The 16,607-nt window shown below is 31.5% G+C and overlaps 1 protein-coding gene across 1 annotated transcript; it reads left to right on the top strand.

Annotated features, from left to right (window-relative positions):
- Positions 1-436: 436 nt before the first annotated feature.
- LOC122523510 (basigin) lies at positions 437-15,498 on the top strand. Its single transcript, XM_043645297.1, has 5 exons — positions 437-627; positions 7,821-8,084; positions 12,450-12,701; positions 12,815-13,259; positions 14,049-15,498. Exons 1-5 carry the CDS (start codon positions 555-557, stop codon positions 14,092-14,094), a joined length of 1,080 nt encoding a protein of 359 aa, XP_043501232.1. The 5' UTR covers positions 437-554; the 3' UTR covers positions 14,095-15,498.
- The last annotated feature ends 1,109 nt before the right edge of the window (positions 15,499-16,607 follow it).

Below are 16,607 nucleotides of genomic sequence, written 5' to 3'. Positions count from 1 at the left end.
GAGGAATTTAAGAAGAGATAACGATAAGGTATCGGACACTAATGATACGCCGTGGCGGCCACAAGAGTGTCGAGTGTGCGTGTAAACGGTGCTAGAAGAGAGCGAGATTCCGTGGATCGTAATTTCATCTTGCCTTTGGTAAAACTAGAAGGAAATATTACTAGTATTACTATCTCACCACTACTCAGTACTATTGCTCGCTGTGTGACGGGTAACACAACAAGGACGGGACAGCGAAAAACAGTCTTGACATTTTTGTGAAAGCAACAACAACGAAGGCGACGAGGACAATACAACAGTGAACAAAGAGGCTTTCAATCTTACAGAAAGTCTTGTCTCGTCTTTCTTCGTGGTTCATCATCATTCCTTAAACGTTATCTTCTTCATTTTCATCTTCATCTTTTTCTTCTCTTCTTCTCTTCTTCTTCTTCTCCTTTTCTCTCCTATTCCCTTTTCTCTTCTATATCGATAAGGTCCCCGTGCAAACGGAAACCTTTGGTATATCTCCCACATCGCACACAGTCACGCGATACCGCGTACATTAGCTCCACGAGATGGAGAGACGAGCTGCTTTTGTGCTGCTGGGAATGCTATATTTAGCAGGCACCCTCGAGTCCGTCCAGGCAGGTGAGTTCTAGTCTTTCCTTCGAATTGCCCGCCTTTAAAGCGAGCATGTTTATTAACATGTTTTTGCTATTTGACCTTCTCTCTTCTTCTTCTTCTTTTTCTTCTTTTTCTTTTCTTTTCTCTTTTTATTTTTATTTTTTTTCCTTTACTTACAAGAAAATCATATAATTTATCTTATTATTTCCAAGGTGTGTGTGTGTGTATACATTCCCAATGTTTCACGTTCCTAAATCTCTTCCTTCTCTTTTGTTTCTCTTCTTCTAACCAGTTTCTATTTCTGTTATTTCTGTCTTCTTTTACTCTTTCCTCTATTTTCCTTTCAATGTAAACAGCTTGCCAATGATGAATTTTTTTCATCCAACTCACAATGTAGACTTACGTTTAGTCTGTAAACTATAATCGAACGTATCTTTTAGAGAAGTACAAACTAAGAATTGTGGTTATCAGTTTGGAAAATCAAACTTATTCTTTTTATTTTCTATATTTTGTTGATAGCATATATAGAAAGTGATACATAATATACAGTTATAATATTCTCATATATATATATATATATATATGATAATTAATAAAAATATATAATAAGTATGCGACATGAGGTAATGTATATTTTTTCAGAAGATATATTTTGGTGTATCGTATTTTCTTCTTACCATTCATCTATTTGTCTACTTTTTTTTTTAAATGGAAAGGAATAAACGAATACTTTACAGAGAATATGTATGCACTGGTTCTTGTAACTAGTTATCTCAGCATTTAACAAACAATGCATTGTATCTATAGTAATTTCTACGATATAAGAAAAGTTGAGGAAAAAATGAAGGCATGAATTTGAATTTAATTAAAAACTGATGGTTTACGTTCATGTTTCATTAAATTCCTTGTTATTACTAACAATGTTTTCTCATTTCTCGATGAGAACTCTGCGTGGTCGTGCGCGGCACAGTTATTATAAATAACCTAAGATTAACTTGATAGAAAAAAAGGTCAAAGTCAAGTAGCACCTCAAAACAGTTTCATACTTTCGTGGATTCTCATTACTTTATTTTCAACGAATCATGTAGTTTGAATTAGCGATGATTATAATCTGTAGGGTTTACTGGCTCATGAGGTATACGGGTGGTTAGTAGGACGTTGAATTGTTATTGATCGTCCTCGAATCTTTTCACGTGGTTCTTCAAAGATCGTGCTGCTTATTGAACACAAATGGAATTGTTTTTATTGAATAAAACAAATAAAGTCGAGACGAGAACTTGTATCGATTTTTACATTTAATAAGAATGATTGTATGTACCTAATAAAAACGTGATATTATAATATATAATATTCTATAATAATTATGACGTTATTTAGACGAAAAATTCGCATCAAATTTCAAGTGACGCTCATTTAAGTATCTCAAATTGTTTTATTACAATTTTAACCGCAAAACAATTCGTTAAATATACGAAAGTTCCTAATTGAAAAATACATTTCAAAAAATTAAATATTTCTGGATGAATGATTATAAAATTGATCAAAGAATTTATATATGTATGAAAATTGTCGTACATTTTGAGGAAAGAGAAAGACGCTCAGATACGATTAATAGATATATGCATATTTTTATGTTATTCAACCCGCGTCGCGTTATTTTATTTCTCTCGCGGTGTATGCTTTTGAATGTTAAAAACACATTCGAAGAATTTCCTCTGTGTTTGCTCGCAAAACGTTAAACGGAGAGAGGAAAAATAATGATGCACATGCGCGCAGACGTTGGGAAAAAATTTACAAACGCCGAATTAATTTAACGTTCATTTAATTTTTAATGTGTCGCGTGTTTTTTTTTTCTTTTTTTTTCTGTCGGATAGGTTTGCATCTAATAGAATACATGCGACGTGGTAGCTTCGTTGGATTTTTATATTGTTTATCGCGTGTTTGATTTTTTATTAATTACATCTGACATCGATACTTGTTTGTCGCGAATGATTCCCGTTCGATGCCATTTGTCGTATCGTTTCGTTTCGTTTCGCATTCTGCATTGCGTTTTATAATAATCTAACGCCAAACGGCAAGTTTTGGTTGCGCAACGATCGACCTTATTTCTTATTCACGTAGCACCACGAAACGAAGAATCTGTGTTTGCTGTGTTTGATTTCCTTCGGTCATTTTGATCTTTTGGAAAATATTTTTTGTCTTTTTTCTCTTTCTTCTTATTCTTCTTTCCTCTTTCTTTCTCGATCACTTTTTCGTTTCTTTTCAATGAAACTATTCATTTCAGGGATAAAATTTATATATCTATACAATCCTTACCTTTTTAGTACAATGCATACCTTTGGAAGATTCATAGGATTAGAGAAGACAGTTATTTTTTCAAACTATGTTCTCTGGTGAACATTGAAAAACCAATAAATGTGTCATGATAAATTTTATTTTACTATTATCATATGTTTTGTTTTACACATAATTACAATTTGATAATAAATTTTGATATTTTATTTCCCTTAATCCTATATAATTTATTTCCTTTATTTATTACCACCAACCTACTCTCTATAAAATAAACAAAGTATTTAATTGAAATTTTCAGGATTTCTCTGAATGAACGTAATAGCATTTCGATGAAATTTAAGTAATGTATTTTAATACAAAGAGAAAATTGAGGAGTAAATTATCGAAGAGATATCGATTCTTAGCTATCTCGTGAGCTCAGCGTCTTCGTACTTCCATTATTTCCTATCTTATAATCATTGTACTATGGATGATTGTTCGGAATTTAACCGAATTATTGTGCTCTGATAGGATGAATTCTTCACTATTGATTTTAGAACAGTTTTATTTGATGTAATTGATTGATTGATGTTTCTAGCCGTTTATTTTAAAAATCAAGTATTTAGTACGTGAAGCTAATGACAACAAATTTCAAACAATTTAAATTAAGACAAATTTTTTAAAATGGTAAACAAAATTAATATTACGTATTACATAAATATTTTTTGAATAGCTGATTGATCACTAGTACACTCTTTTGTTTTTTTATTTTACTATTGTTTACAGATGCAAATAATTTATGGAATCATAAAAATATAAAATTATAAATTTAAAAATTAATTTTAATTTTATATATTATTAGTGATATTATTATATATTAATTTAATATTTAATTAAATCGATAATTATATATACTGATATAAAGTTTTTTTTTAAACACTCAATTTAATAAGGTTCATAATTGTCTTTCTTATCGAAAGACTGATTAAAATACTATCAATTGATAATTACCTTTTCGGTTCATTTATTTTTATGATTCTCTTTTTATTTTCATATTACCAATCTTCGTTAATACTAGAAGTGTATACCTATTTTTACCAAACCAGTCAAAATGAATTGACAAAATACATTATGCGAATAAAATAAGTCTGTTTATATTTTTATTAGTTCTTATTCACACAATCAATCTCTATTTAGAATAAATGCAATATTATTGAAATAAATAACTGTTCATTTTATTTGAAATAGCGTTATTTTTACTGGTTTTTGTAGTTCTAATGTTAAAGCTGGTAACGAGAAAAGTTTATTTCTCAACATTATGAAGGAAAATACAAAGAACTTAATTCGACTTGTTTTATTTGCGTTTATTTGATCTTTCATCTTATCTTTATCAATTTTACGACGAGATTTCCGTGATTTCCTTGTACCAATGTATACGAGCTATCTGCGGAATTCTATAATTATCTTCCGTAACGTCTTCTGTCGTATTTAATTTAAATATGTTTGGAGTAGACCGGATTTGATCCTTAAATTATATTCTTATTATCTATTCAAAGATTTTTCCTTCCAAAATAGAATCTAAAAATTGTCATCTTTTTATTCATCGTTCTTTTGAGTTATAAAACACATCTTGTTCTGTTGGTTGACCGACTTTATTGTTGAGAGAACGTCATAGGAGAATAAACTCGTGACTTGAGCACAAACATTAACGAACAATGTATGCGAAGATATAATACGAATCATACTTATCGTCGATACGAATGTGTATGGGTGCGCGCGTATGTGTGTGTGGTTAGTCATCGTACGCACACAAAGAAGAAATAAAGAAAAACATGTTCGCAAACTAATTTTCACATCTTTTTATAGGCTCAAAGTTCGAATTTCTGTATATATGTATATGTGTTATGTATATATTTAAATCTTAGAAAGAAATTTCGGTGAAAGTACAGTTATTATTCATTGTTTATTATAAAATTCTATTATTTATCATGAATCTTTTTCTCTAACAAGTAGAATGTTTTGTATCCGATCAATGACGTCACTAGCGTGGAATCGCAAGATAATTTCCTCTTGCCTCTTCTCTAGTTGATGTTTCATTTATGTATCGAATTTTCTATGTATGAGTGTTTTCTATGGAACGATAGAATTAAAATCGATGAGAGCTCGATCCAATAATTCTTTGTTCTCTAATTATTTGTTGTGTTAGGTATTTATTCAAATTGATGGTCTTGTATTTATCGTATAATTGTTATTACATTTTTTCCAATGAAACATGAATAAGAATCACGTGGTTTTTCATCCCCTTCAGGCACAATCGTAATAGAGAAAAAATTCATAAATTGAAAAAATTGAAAAAATTATTTTATCATTTTTTTTTATAATGTAATAGTTTTTTTTTTTTATTTAATTAATTCAATGTTACAATTACCATCACATATATGAATATGTATATATTAGGTTTGAGAATTATTTATTTTACATTATTTTAAGGTTTATTTTCATTTCTTTTTCCGAAACCTAATTATACGCGCACACGCACACACTTATATTCAATGTGTGTGTGTTGTGTGATGTTTCTTCTCTAATGACGTGGCAACGTTGAGAACGGGAAGTATCTTATTGACCAGCTATGACGTGTGATGCGTAACATGCGCACTTTTGTCTAGCCATTTAAGGGGGTTTCGTGGGAGATATGTCAAAATGCTACAGAGAGAATGAACATTTCTTTTTGTTTTTTTATTTCATGTTTAATCCACTTTAAACATTTCAAATTGTTCCATTAAGTCGTTTAAAAGTTATTGCAATTGAAAATAATTGTTATTTTACATTTGATCTTACGGCGATTCAGTCACATAACCTAAACACATAAATAATATAAGATTAAAAGCAACCAAGTGTCCTGAATCTTTATTTTACGTAATTTCAACTCTTTTAAATCAATTTTGCACAGTTTTATTGACTTTCACTAAACAATTATTGAGAAAAAATTACAAACGATCCGAAAATCAAGTTTTTACTCGATAAATCTCAATTAGTCTATAAGAAAGTGTGGCAACACTGTACCCAGCTGAAAATTAAATATGTGATTATAATTTTGCAGTTTTTTGTATACAGTACAAGCAGTTAGAGTATATTTTATGACATAGGTAGAAATAAAGAGAAGAATAGAGATTATTTTAATTATTATTCTTGTTCCTATTGTTCGTATTTTAATATTTATCAGGTGCGTTTGAATTTATGTGCGTCTGACGTCATGACAAAATTTAAATTGTTCTTTTCCACTGTGATCGTGTAGATTTATCTAAATAAGTATACGCGTTAAGTCCGTTAAAAAAATTAAAGAAGATCCGAGGAAGGAATCTCGTGGCTTTGGGTGTTGTGTGGACAAACCGTTATTGATCCCAATTAAAAATAGTTCGTTTGATTAATAAATTGATTGGTTGATTGTCGTTCTTTGTATCGAGTTTAGTAAGATCGTTAATTTAGTTCACGTGATAGACGCTCGGTTGATAATATCGTTATCGTTCGATAATGCATCAATTAATCGATTATTTTATGTTTAGATTTATTTTTTAATTTTTATAATAAAATAAAGAGTAAAAAAGAGTAAAACATATTTCTACTGCCATGAGTTAAGGTAAATCTTGATACTGGCACGTCCGAATTTGTTCGAAGCTCGTGTTGAATTAATCACGTGCTCGGGTTTTCTCTATTTCTCTCAAACATGCGCTAGTTTGAAATATTCGCTAGGGAGTACTGCGCACATTGACGAAACAGTTCGTAGTTTCGGAATTATGTACCGTCCTATTTCCAGATGGCAGCAGGTACGATCAAATTCTGATTCGTTTCTTCTAATAATCCAGTCGATGACCCTCTTATTCTTGTAAAATCTTATCAGAAGATTATACTGCTTTCTTCTTCTAATATTCGTTTTATTCGACTTAAAAGATCAAGTTCTGTAGATTACACACCAAAGTTCATTCAAATAGATACGATACAATAAGGTTATGTTTTCAAAATTAGTCACGTGATGCTCAAAATTGAGGAGTCGACTAGTTAGCTAACAATAAGTTTTCCAACGTCTACCGACAATTTTAGTATGATACAGAAATTTTGAAATCCCTTTTTTTTCGACAGTTATAGACAATGCCATTTATATTTCAGACAGAATATATAGATCAGAAATGACCGATAGTTCCTGATATAAAATGATTTAACAAGGAATCGTGATGACAACAATAATTTTTATTATTTAGCAAAACAGTATTTTTTCTCCGACAGTTACCGTATCAAACTCATTGAAATTCTCAACAAGAACAAAATCCTGTTATCTTTAACACTAAACGCATATACCGCAATAGGTTGAATAATCAGTTATAAATGTAGAATGAAAATTGTTTGCATCGAATGCTTTGCCTTTTAAAATTTGATTTTATGACAATTATAATTATAAATATCATTTTAATTATTATTTAATATCTAATTGAACATTATCTACATCAGGGCTGTCCAACCCTACAGGCCGCAGGCGACTTAACAGTATAATAAATGCGACCCAATAAAAAGTCGTAAATTTTGTTAAAACATATACTGTACATTATTTACTAATTTTTGTGCTGGACCAATGTTATTAGAATTAATATATTAATAATCTGCATTGCAAAATAATTGTTTCTTCTAATGTGACCCAAGAAAATCATAAGGGTGGATATCCCTGATCTCTATATTCAATAGTAAAAAATGAAACTTGTTGAAAACCGGTCACAGATGACCGGTTAGGATATAATTAGGTATACATAAGTTGCTGGGAGGTTTAGTGTTAATCAACAACAATCACATTCCTATTCCTTCCTTATCAGCCCAGTATTCCATGAAACAACATCATCGTGTTTTCTCGATGTATCTCTGTCTTTTATGTCTGTGTATTGTAATTCCCGATAAAGTGAACTATACGGGACCGAGGCTCGTACACAAGGGTCAACCTTGGAGTATTGAATGCAGCGGCCTCCAGCCGGACGATAACATTAGGTGGACTAGAAATGGTCAAACTCTCGAGCCGGAGTTGGCGAGCGGTCAGTTGGTCGTCCGTTCGAAGGCCAAAACAGGAGGAAGCGAGCTAGCAGCGATTCAGGCCACGGAGTTCCATGAAGGCGACTACAAGTGCACGCCCGACAGCTCCGACGCTTTTCATCTATTTCTATATTTCGGTTCGTAGATCGAACACGCGATTCATTTTCTTTCTCTTTCTTTCTTTCTTCTTCATATTTTTTTTCTTTTATCTACATTTTCGTTTCTTGTTTTATATCTTATTTTTGCAATTGTGTATTTTTACTTACGTCAAATCCCAAAGTATGTGCAAAACGCTTAAATCAATGTATGTATGTATGTATTATATATATATGTAAGATTGCATTGTTACTCTGCATGATCGCATATTCGTTACATTTGATGTATTCCGATATGTTTTTCTCTCTTTCTTTCTCTCTTTCTTTCTCTTTTTATTTCTTTTTTTTCTAATATCTATTTCTTTTCATTGCGATTCTCAACAAATCTAAACAATGTTCGGACTTCGCTAGTGACGTAGCGTAAGCTAAACAATTTCAAATTACTATTGAAATGATTTTATTTAAAATTGATTGAAAGCGATGAGTTAAACTACCTATCCCAATTCACTGGCGGATCCTCTTCTTACTCGTTAGCTTTTATTCGGATAAAAAGTAGGTACTCGAGACTACTCGAGGAATACGAGAAGTAGTCTAGGATACCTAGATAAGTTAATAGACACTCCGGAAGCTATGTTTTGGATATTGGAGTCACGTGCAATCGAGTTTTTTCTTATTGAGATCTTCTAATTTATAATATCGTGACGAGTTTATGATATAATCATATGATTATTGAGTTAGCGTGTTCCGTTTGCTATCCAGTCACAAATAAGATATTCCAAACATAGTCTATGACTTATTTTTTGTGTTGATTGCGAAAACAAATGTGTGACGCTGGATTCTCAATTAAACTCGGTGTGTCATGGATATGTGTGACGCTATTGGTAGCCATCGTATTAAGAGATGTTATTACGTGTTCTCTTATTTACGTGTTTAGTACATTGTAATTTAGAAAGTAGTCAAACGTCACTGTTGCTCATGGCTTTAAGAGTCGTGTAGAATTATTATTATACCACCTACACCTCCTGCCTATGAAAAATAATTTGCTATTTTCTTCCTTTACTTTTTTTCTCTTTTTTTTTTCTTTTTCTATTTGTTTTTATATGCGTGCTTTGCATGAAACAAAAATAGTAATATCGTAAATATTATCGACACCCCCATACACTTACACACACAAACATCGACAAATCAAGAACACTTTCTTTCATTCCGTTCACTGAATTTGAATTTCATTTTTTCTATGACATACGATGACATTTCATAGGAAATAATTATCGTTCACCTAATCATCACTATTTTGTCGTAGTAATTCGATTAATGATCAATGTTCGTTATTTGACTAATAATCCTCTATCACATCTTTATACGATGACATTCTAATTCTAGAATTAGATTTGAATGGTTTTATCTTCATTGGAAGGATCAGTTTGGTGATGTCGATGGATAAAAAAAACTCTACGCAAGAATAAAATTAATAAAATAATTAATCAATAATCTCCTTTTATTTTTCGTTAATACTTTTATGTGAAATAACGTTTTCTCATATGAAAAGAAAAAAAAAAAAAACGTGTCGTTAAAAATATTTGCATGCTTTTTGGAATTGAATAATATTTTTTTAATTGTACAAAGTTACCTACAAATTTGAGATTATTCTATGAAGATATTTAATGTGTTATATGAAGTTTTTCAAGAATAATAATAAAAAGAAATATCGATTAATTGTAGCATCAATTTTATCGATATAGTACTTTATATAGCATATAGATTTTGGTAACACTAGTTCAATCAATTTGCAACAAATTATTCGATTTTCAAATGCATAGGAATACTTTAGGGACACAATCTATGGGAAGTACGCTTAAAAAGCTTTTATTGTTTAATATATGTTGTTTTATTGACAAAACGTTCTTTTTTATTTATTTATTTATTTATTTATTTATAATTGCGTTTGTGAACGTTGTAACGACATTATTTTTGGTTGTTTCGTCGAAGCAATCCGTTATAAAATGTGTGTAATTAATTAAAAATTAAACGACAGCGTGCCGTTCGGTTTGCATATTTCGAGTTGCGACGTAAGCTTGATATACGTTGCCAAAACTCTACTTTGGTAGTTATTAATATGTTAAGGGTTTGACCCCATCTAATACTAAATCTTACAATGAGCCAAAATGAAAACAATTGATTATTTTTTTTCTTATTATATACATATTATATATGTGCCGGTATGACAATGAACTAACAATAAGTAAAAAAACTTTAAAAGTTAACTTTATCATTTATTTTATAATATAAATAATTGTAATATAAAATAAATCGTAAAATTAATAGTTTCAATGCGTTGATTTATTGTTAGAGTATATTGTCATAATTACTGACACATATATATATAAGTGCTGATAATGCTTAACGTTCTAAAAATTACGTAAAATCTATAAAATTTTGTTTTTTTTTCTTGTTTCGTTCTTACGCTTTATTTTCTTGTAATATAAGTTGCAATAAATATACGAAGAGTTTGCCGTAAATGTAATTGTCCATTACTCTGTCTTATGATACGAAAAAAATGTGAAAAATCATGTCTTTGACATGTAATCTTCTGTATATTTTTTTATCTATTTTTTTTTAAGTATAATATCCTTATTAATATTATTATTATTGTTAATACAAAGTAGAAAATAATTTACATGAATTTAAGTTATAATTCCGAGCTATTTAAATTTTCCAAATATCGTTTAATTACTTTTGCGTATATAACCTCAAAAATTGATTAAAACTATTTTATTTAAAACAAAAACTTCATCTAAATTCCGATTAATCTAACTAATAAAGTTTATGTATAATTAGGGATTTCATAATGTGACATAATTTTTGTTCTTATTTTCATTTATAAAATATGTTAATAACTTTTTGCGGGAAAATAACTGGGACACCCTGTATGAGGGAGCTTACAATAATGCCAAGCGATATCGATAATAATTACATATCCTAGATAGCACGGTATCACGATAAAAATTTCATGCTTTCGTCGATTACACACAAGACGGTGATATTTTTTCTTTTTTTTTTTTGTTGTATTTGAAGAAAAGTCAGAGACAATTTTACAAAAAAAGAAAAAAAATGATTCTAATTAACATTTCGAATATATATTTACGCATTATATACATTCGTATAATATTTTCTTATTCATTTTATCGTAAATAATTCGACATCGAAGTTAAATTATCTCCAAACGCTGATAACAGAAATGTTGATTCGTAACAGATAAGATTCGAGTAAAAGGTACTAATATCATTAAAAAAAGAACAATATTTTTTTATCATCTCTGTCTCTGTTTCTCTTCCTTTTTTTTTCTTTTTATACTCTTCCCTTTCAGATTGCTAAAAATAGTGCACGTTTTGTGTGAGCCGTAAAGTTTAATATAAAATCCTTCTATCTCTCTCTCTCTCTGTCTCTTTCTCATGGTGATTCTATAACGGAAGCAGAACATATCGAATCTAAAAACAGCGCGCTTCTTCGATTTATCGATATCTAGCCTACTTCCGAAGGGCTTTCGTTTTTTCGCACTTTACGGCTCGCACGGAAAATCTAAATCACCCGTCGTGTAATGGACTTGTATTATAACCTTTAGCTCGACGTTTTTCTTGCATAGAACGTTAGATTCCATTTAATTACCATCTAGTTAATTAGAAATGTAAATATAACGATTACACGACCGTATGTGTATTCATATAACGTAAGTACGTTAAATGATGATGTTCGTAAGAATATTAATCGAAGATTAATAGAAAAGCTTTTTTTGTAAATAATTAAAATCATATTTAGCTAGCTCCAATTAGAAATGGAGATCCATCGGTTAATTATTTGATCGTTAAGTAAACTTTAAATAAATTAAAACTCAAAAATCATAATATATATTATGTAAATAAATATATATGTGTATACATGTGTGAGATCATCTACATGCCAAATAAAAAATAGATATTTGTGAAGAATTTGACCGGAGGGCTTTGGATAACACATGGTTCGAGACCTGATCCGTTCGGTCCAACGGCTCAAATGTTTTGTACAAACATTGCGAGGGTATTCTATGCATAAAAGTTAGAACAAACAATTATGTAAACACATAGTTCATTTAAAGCTTCATTAAAAAGTTATAATATAAATTGTAAAATTTCCCCTACAAATAAAAATCTAAGGGAGTGAGGTTAGGTGATTATTGTTCAGAGAAGAATTTTGAGCACCATCTTTGAGCAACAATTTTACACAATTTACGTTATAACTTTTTTAATAAAGCTTTTAAATGATCTATGTTTATAGAATATTTTGTCTTATTTTTGTGCGTAGAGAGAATACGCTCGCAACGTTTGTATACCCTGACTAATATAGACTAATAAATTTTCGTTGTGTCGTTAGATGTGAAGATTCGAGTACTTACACAGAAGGAAGTACCTCTGTCGTTAGAGTGCGCTAATCGAAGCTCCGGAGAGAAAGTAGCATGGTATAAGGAAAAAATACCGATATTGACGGCATTGTCTGGTAAAGAGGAACTCATCAAGATAGATAACGAGACTAGCACCCTGGAAGTATTGAAAATCGAGGATGTTGCCGTTTATGGAAATTATTCTTGTAAAGTAGGCAATGTTTCGACAGACTACAGGATCGTACGTGAGTGATCATTTGTTTTCTAGCGTTTCCAAAAAATCGTTTGATTATATATCTATTAGTTAGCCTCTATTTAAAACATATTTAACATAATTTCTTTTAATTACATTTTACAGCAAAACCGACCGTTGCTTTACCCGAATCGGTAAGCGTCGTCGAAGGTGAGAAATTGCTTTTGGTATGTAACGGTAAACACAGTCCAGGTGTGAAGATCATATGGACGTTTGGCAATCAAAATTACACCACTAGCAAAGGTAGAGTCAAGATCACTCGCGATCAAGAGAGAGGAATTAACGGTGCCGTTTTGACCGTCGAAAACATTGAGATGAACGATCGCGGTAAGGTATACTGTAGGGTGTCTTATAATTGGTCCGACACAACGGAGGGTCATTCCGCGCAAGCTGTCTCCTTACTTAGGGTCAAGGACAAACTCGCCGCACTCTGGCCATTCCTTGGTATCTGCGGTGAGGTCGTAGTACTCTGCGCTATCATTCTCGTTTACGAAAAGAAACGAAATAAGGCCGAACTTGATGAGTCCGATACCGAGCAGAGTCCCGACACGTGAGTCTAGTTTTCATTTCATATTGAAATCATTATTTTATTGATTTTTTATCGACATCATCATAGACATTTATAATTTTTTTCTTTCTTTTTTTTTTTTTGTTTTATTTTTTATTTTTGAACACACATTCTTCACACAGTCCCGAGGCCGCAAAGTCTGATAATAACGAACTTCCTCTGCAAGTAACCCTCCCAGCTTCTTCTTCGACTGATTCGGTAGACTCAGCTGAAATTAAACCTGAACCAAAACTGAAACCGGAATAATTAAGTACGAATATCTTCAAATTAATGTTCCATTTAAAGAATTCTCGAGAATTCGCGATTAACAGAAATTTATCACGTGTAAGGAATATTTTATTCCATCAATCAAATGGAATGAATGATCATTTATACGAATTTCTTATGCATTCTTATCTTCTTCTCTACATCTTGATTCACAAAGAGAAGACGGAAAACAAGAAGACTTTACTAGTTTTTTATCAATACTGCCAATAACACTAAAGTGTAATTCTACATGTTTTTTGACAAGAAAATCTAAGATTTTAAATTTGACAGTATTTAATGATGAAAGATGAATAATGTCAAAGATAGTAAACTATTTAACCTTGAATTTAATACCTATCTATGTTACGTTAGATATTTTTTTATGAATTTTACATTACCAATCTATCCGGGTTAAATATTTTCATTTTCCAACACAATATCAACACAGGATTTCTAATTTCATTTTTTCCGCTTATTGCCAAGTCCCTTTAACTATTTCTTCATGTATAATTTTGTTATTTGCAGCAAACCAACGCCTAACAAAGATTCCGAGGTCAGGCAGAGAAAGTGAAGAAGCAGAATTTAAGCGGCGGAAGAACGAGAGCGATGCATATATACTAAGGAAAAAAAAAAAGCGATATAAGAAACAAATAACGTGGTATTTCATGGAGTGATTACTTAAATCAGCCCGGAATACTTAGCGAATACGGATTTTCTTCGAGGAAATAAAAAAAGAAAGATAGAAATTGGTAGATAAAAAGAGAGTGAGTGAATGAATGAGTGAATGAGTGAGTAAATGAATGAGCGAGAGAATGAGTGAGAGAGAAAAAGAGAGAGAGAGAGAGAGAACGAAAGTAACCATCTGTCAATGTGTATGCTATTTCGTGCGTAAAAGAAAAAAAAAAGAGAAATTATAGAAAGAGGTGAAAAAATAAAATGAGGGCTTGTGGAAATACGCACGCAGAAATTAACATTTACGAACAAATAAAATTAAGCCTTAAATACGATGTTCGCTCCATGTATCAGATGTTCGTCTGTCGTATTCGACTACACTGCTTTGATCGATAGAAAAATGATATATGATATGATATGATGTGATGTGGTGTGTATGTGTGTATGTATGTATGTGATGGAGGTGTATAAGTGGCGCGTATGTATGTGCATGTGTATGATTCTGTTCTATGCGCTGGTTTTAATGATGAGAATAAATATGTGTTCGTGTAATAAGGTTCACAGAGGAGGAGAGAAAGTAAAAGGGCGCGATAGTGATGATAATATAATGACTATATGATGATGAAGAAGCAGCATGCGCAAAATGCATTCAAAATGGTAGGCTAAATGATGTAACGTTATAATTATGAGATTTAATTACTGTGGAGAGAATGCGATTGCGCGCGCGCGCACGCGCACGTTTGCGAGAGACACACACACACAAATCTTATTCGTTGCGGTTAATCTTAATGCATTAGTATGATGACCGGTCGATCGCGCATTCGTTCACTACACATTTTAGTATCGTTCTTCTGGATAAAAAAAGAAAAAGAAAGAGGAACGGTGAAAGGTGAGAAAATCAATTTAAAAAGTGACTCGACTTCTCCTGTGTAACTTCGTGTACACGTAATCGACGAAAAGAGAAGAAAGGAAAGAAAGAAAATAAATAAATCTTATGAATAGGACCGGATATGTGCTGGATACTACTACCAGTTACATTATAACATTTATGATAGGGACGATATGGCAAAGCGCGTTCATAATTGACTTCAGATTTTACTTATCCATCTTTCGGAGGTACAGAGAACTTACCTTTGGCGTCGCCTTATTACAATTATAAATCATCAATCACTAAACGATATCGGAAGTCTTGCCGCACGTGACGCCGTTGTTAACAACATTACTGTAATTAATAATATTGCCATCGTTACTACTGCTGCTACTATCGTTATTATGATTATTACAAGTATTATCGTTAATTTTATCCGATATTTCTATTTATTTATAATCCATCAATTTCCAATCAATCCTTAATCCAATTAATTATGCTTTGGTTCGATCATGCTCCAAAGAGAGATATGAACGATGATAACTCGAACGTGATTCATCGTATAAATACCAAAATTCTTATTATATAAAAGAATTCAATTCTTTACGTTCTATATTTTTTACAATAGAAAGTAAGAGAGAAAGGGAGAGAGAGAAAGAGAGAGAAGTATCGTATAATCCATTTAGAAAAAGAACAAAAATGTACAAACTTATAATTAGCGTAAACATACGTGTGCCGCATTTTACTCGTACATTTTACGCATATATAATATATAATTTTCATATGTACATCATATAGTATATACCGCAACGCGTTTATCGTCTTTCCGATATGAATTTGATATATTTTATAATAACGGTGTGCGTTCGTCATGTCTCTGTAACACTGATGGTCGATCGCGGCTTTCATTTTCCTCACACTTTTGTACAAAATCACGCACGACTTGAAGCGCGTGCGCACACTATTGATTAATTCTTTGGTCGAAAGCGGCTGCTACTGTAAGTTTGTATCGTTTCCACTTTTCTTGAAATATTCTTTTTCTTTTCTTTTCTTTTTTTTTCCTTTTTCGTGCTCATATCGGAGTACGTATGATGAAGAGACATTCTTTCGAGAGAGAGAGTGAAAGCTTCGAAAGTAGATTTCCTTAGCGTTCAAACAGAAATGTTCTTAGCCTCTCTGAGAATTGATTGTTAATTTTTGTTCCGCTTTTTTTTTTTCCTTCACGAGATTTCAAGCTTATTTACATAACGCTTCACTGAAGCAAGAAAGAAGATGAAATTATTTGTAGGAAAGTCTCGATAGCCAACGCCACTATTACGATGCATCCATTATCATAGCGCTTTTTCTCCTCATTTTGGCATTTGACTGTCGTAATCCCATAAACACGCACAACTTCTCCGCGCTGTCTTTACGTTGATTGGCATGAAGTAAAATCCGGCTGATTCGCCTGAGTTGCTGCATTGTTCGTCGTATCCTGAAGACCCTTTGATCGTTGATACTGATCCTACGATCTTGAGTATAATAACCTGGTTGCATTGGTGTTA

This window comes from Polistes fuscatus, unplaced genomic scaffold (genome assembly GCF_010416935.1).
Source record: "Polistes fuscatus isolate 324 unplaced genomic scaffold, CU_Pfus_HIC Scaffold6, whole genome shotgun sequence".
NCBI lineage: Eukaryota > Metazoa > Arthropoda > Insecta > Hymenoptera > Vespidae > Polistes > Polistes fuscatus.
Note: the sequence above shows the minus strand (reverse complement) of the source record. Positions and strands in the feature narration are given on the sequence as shown.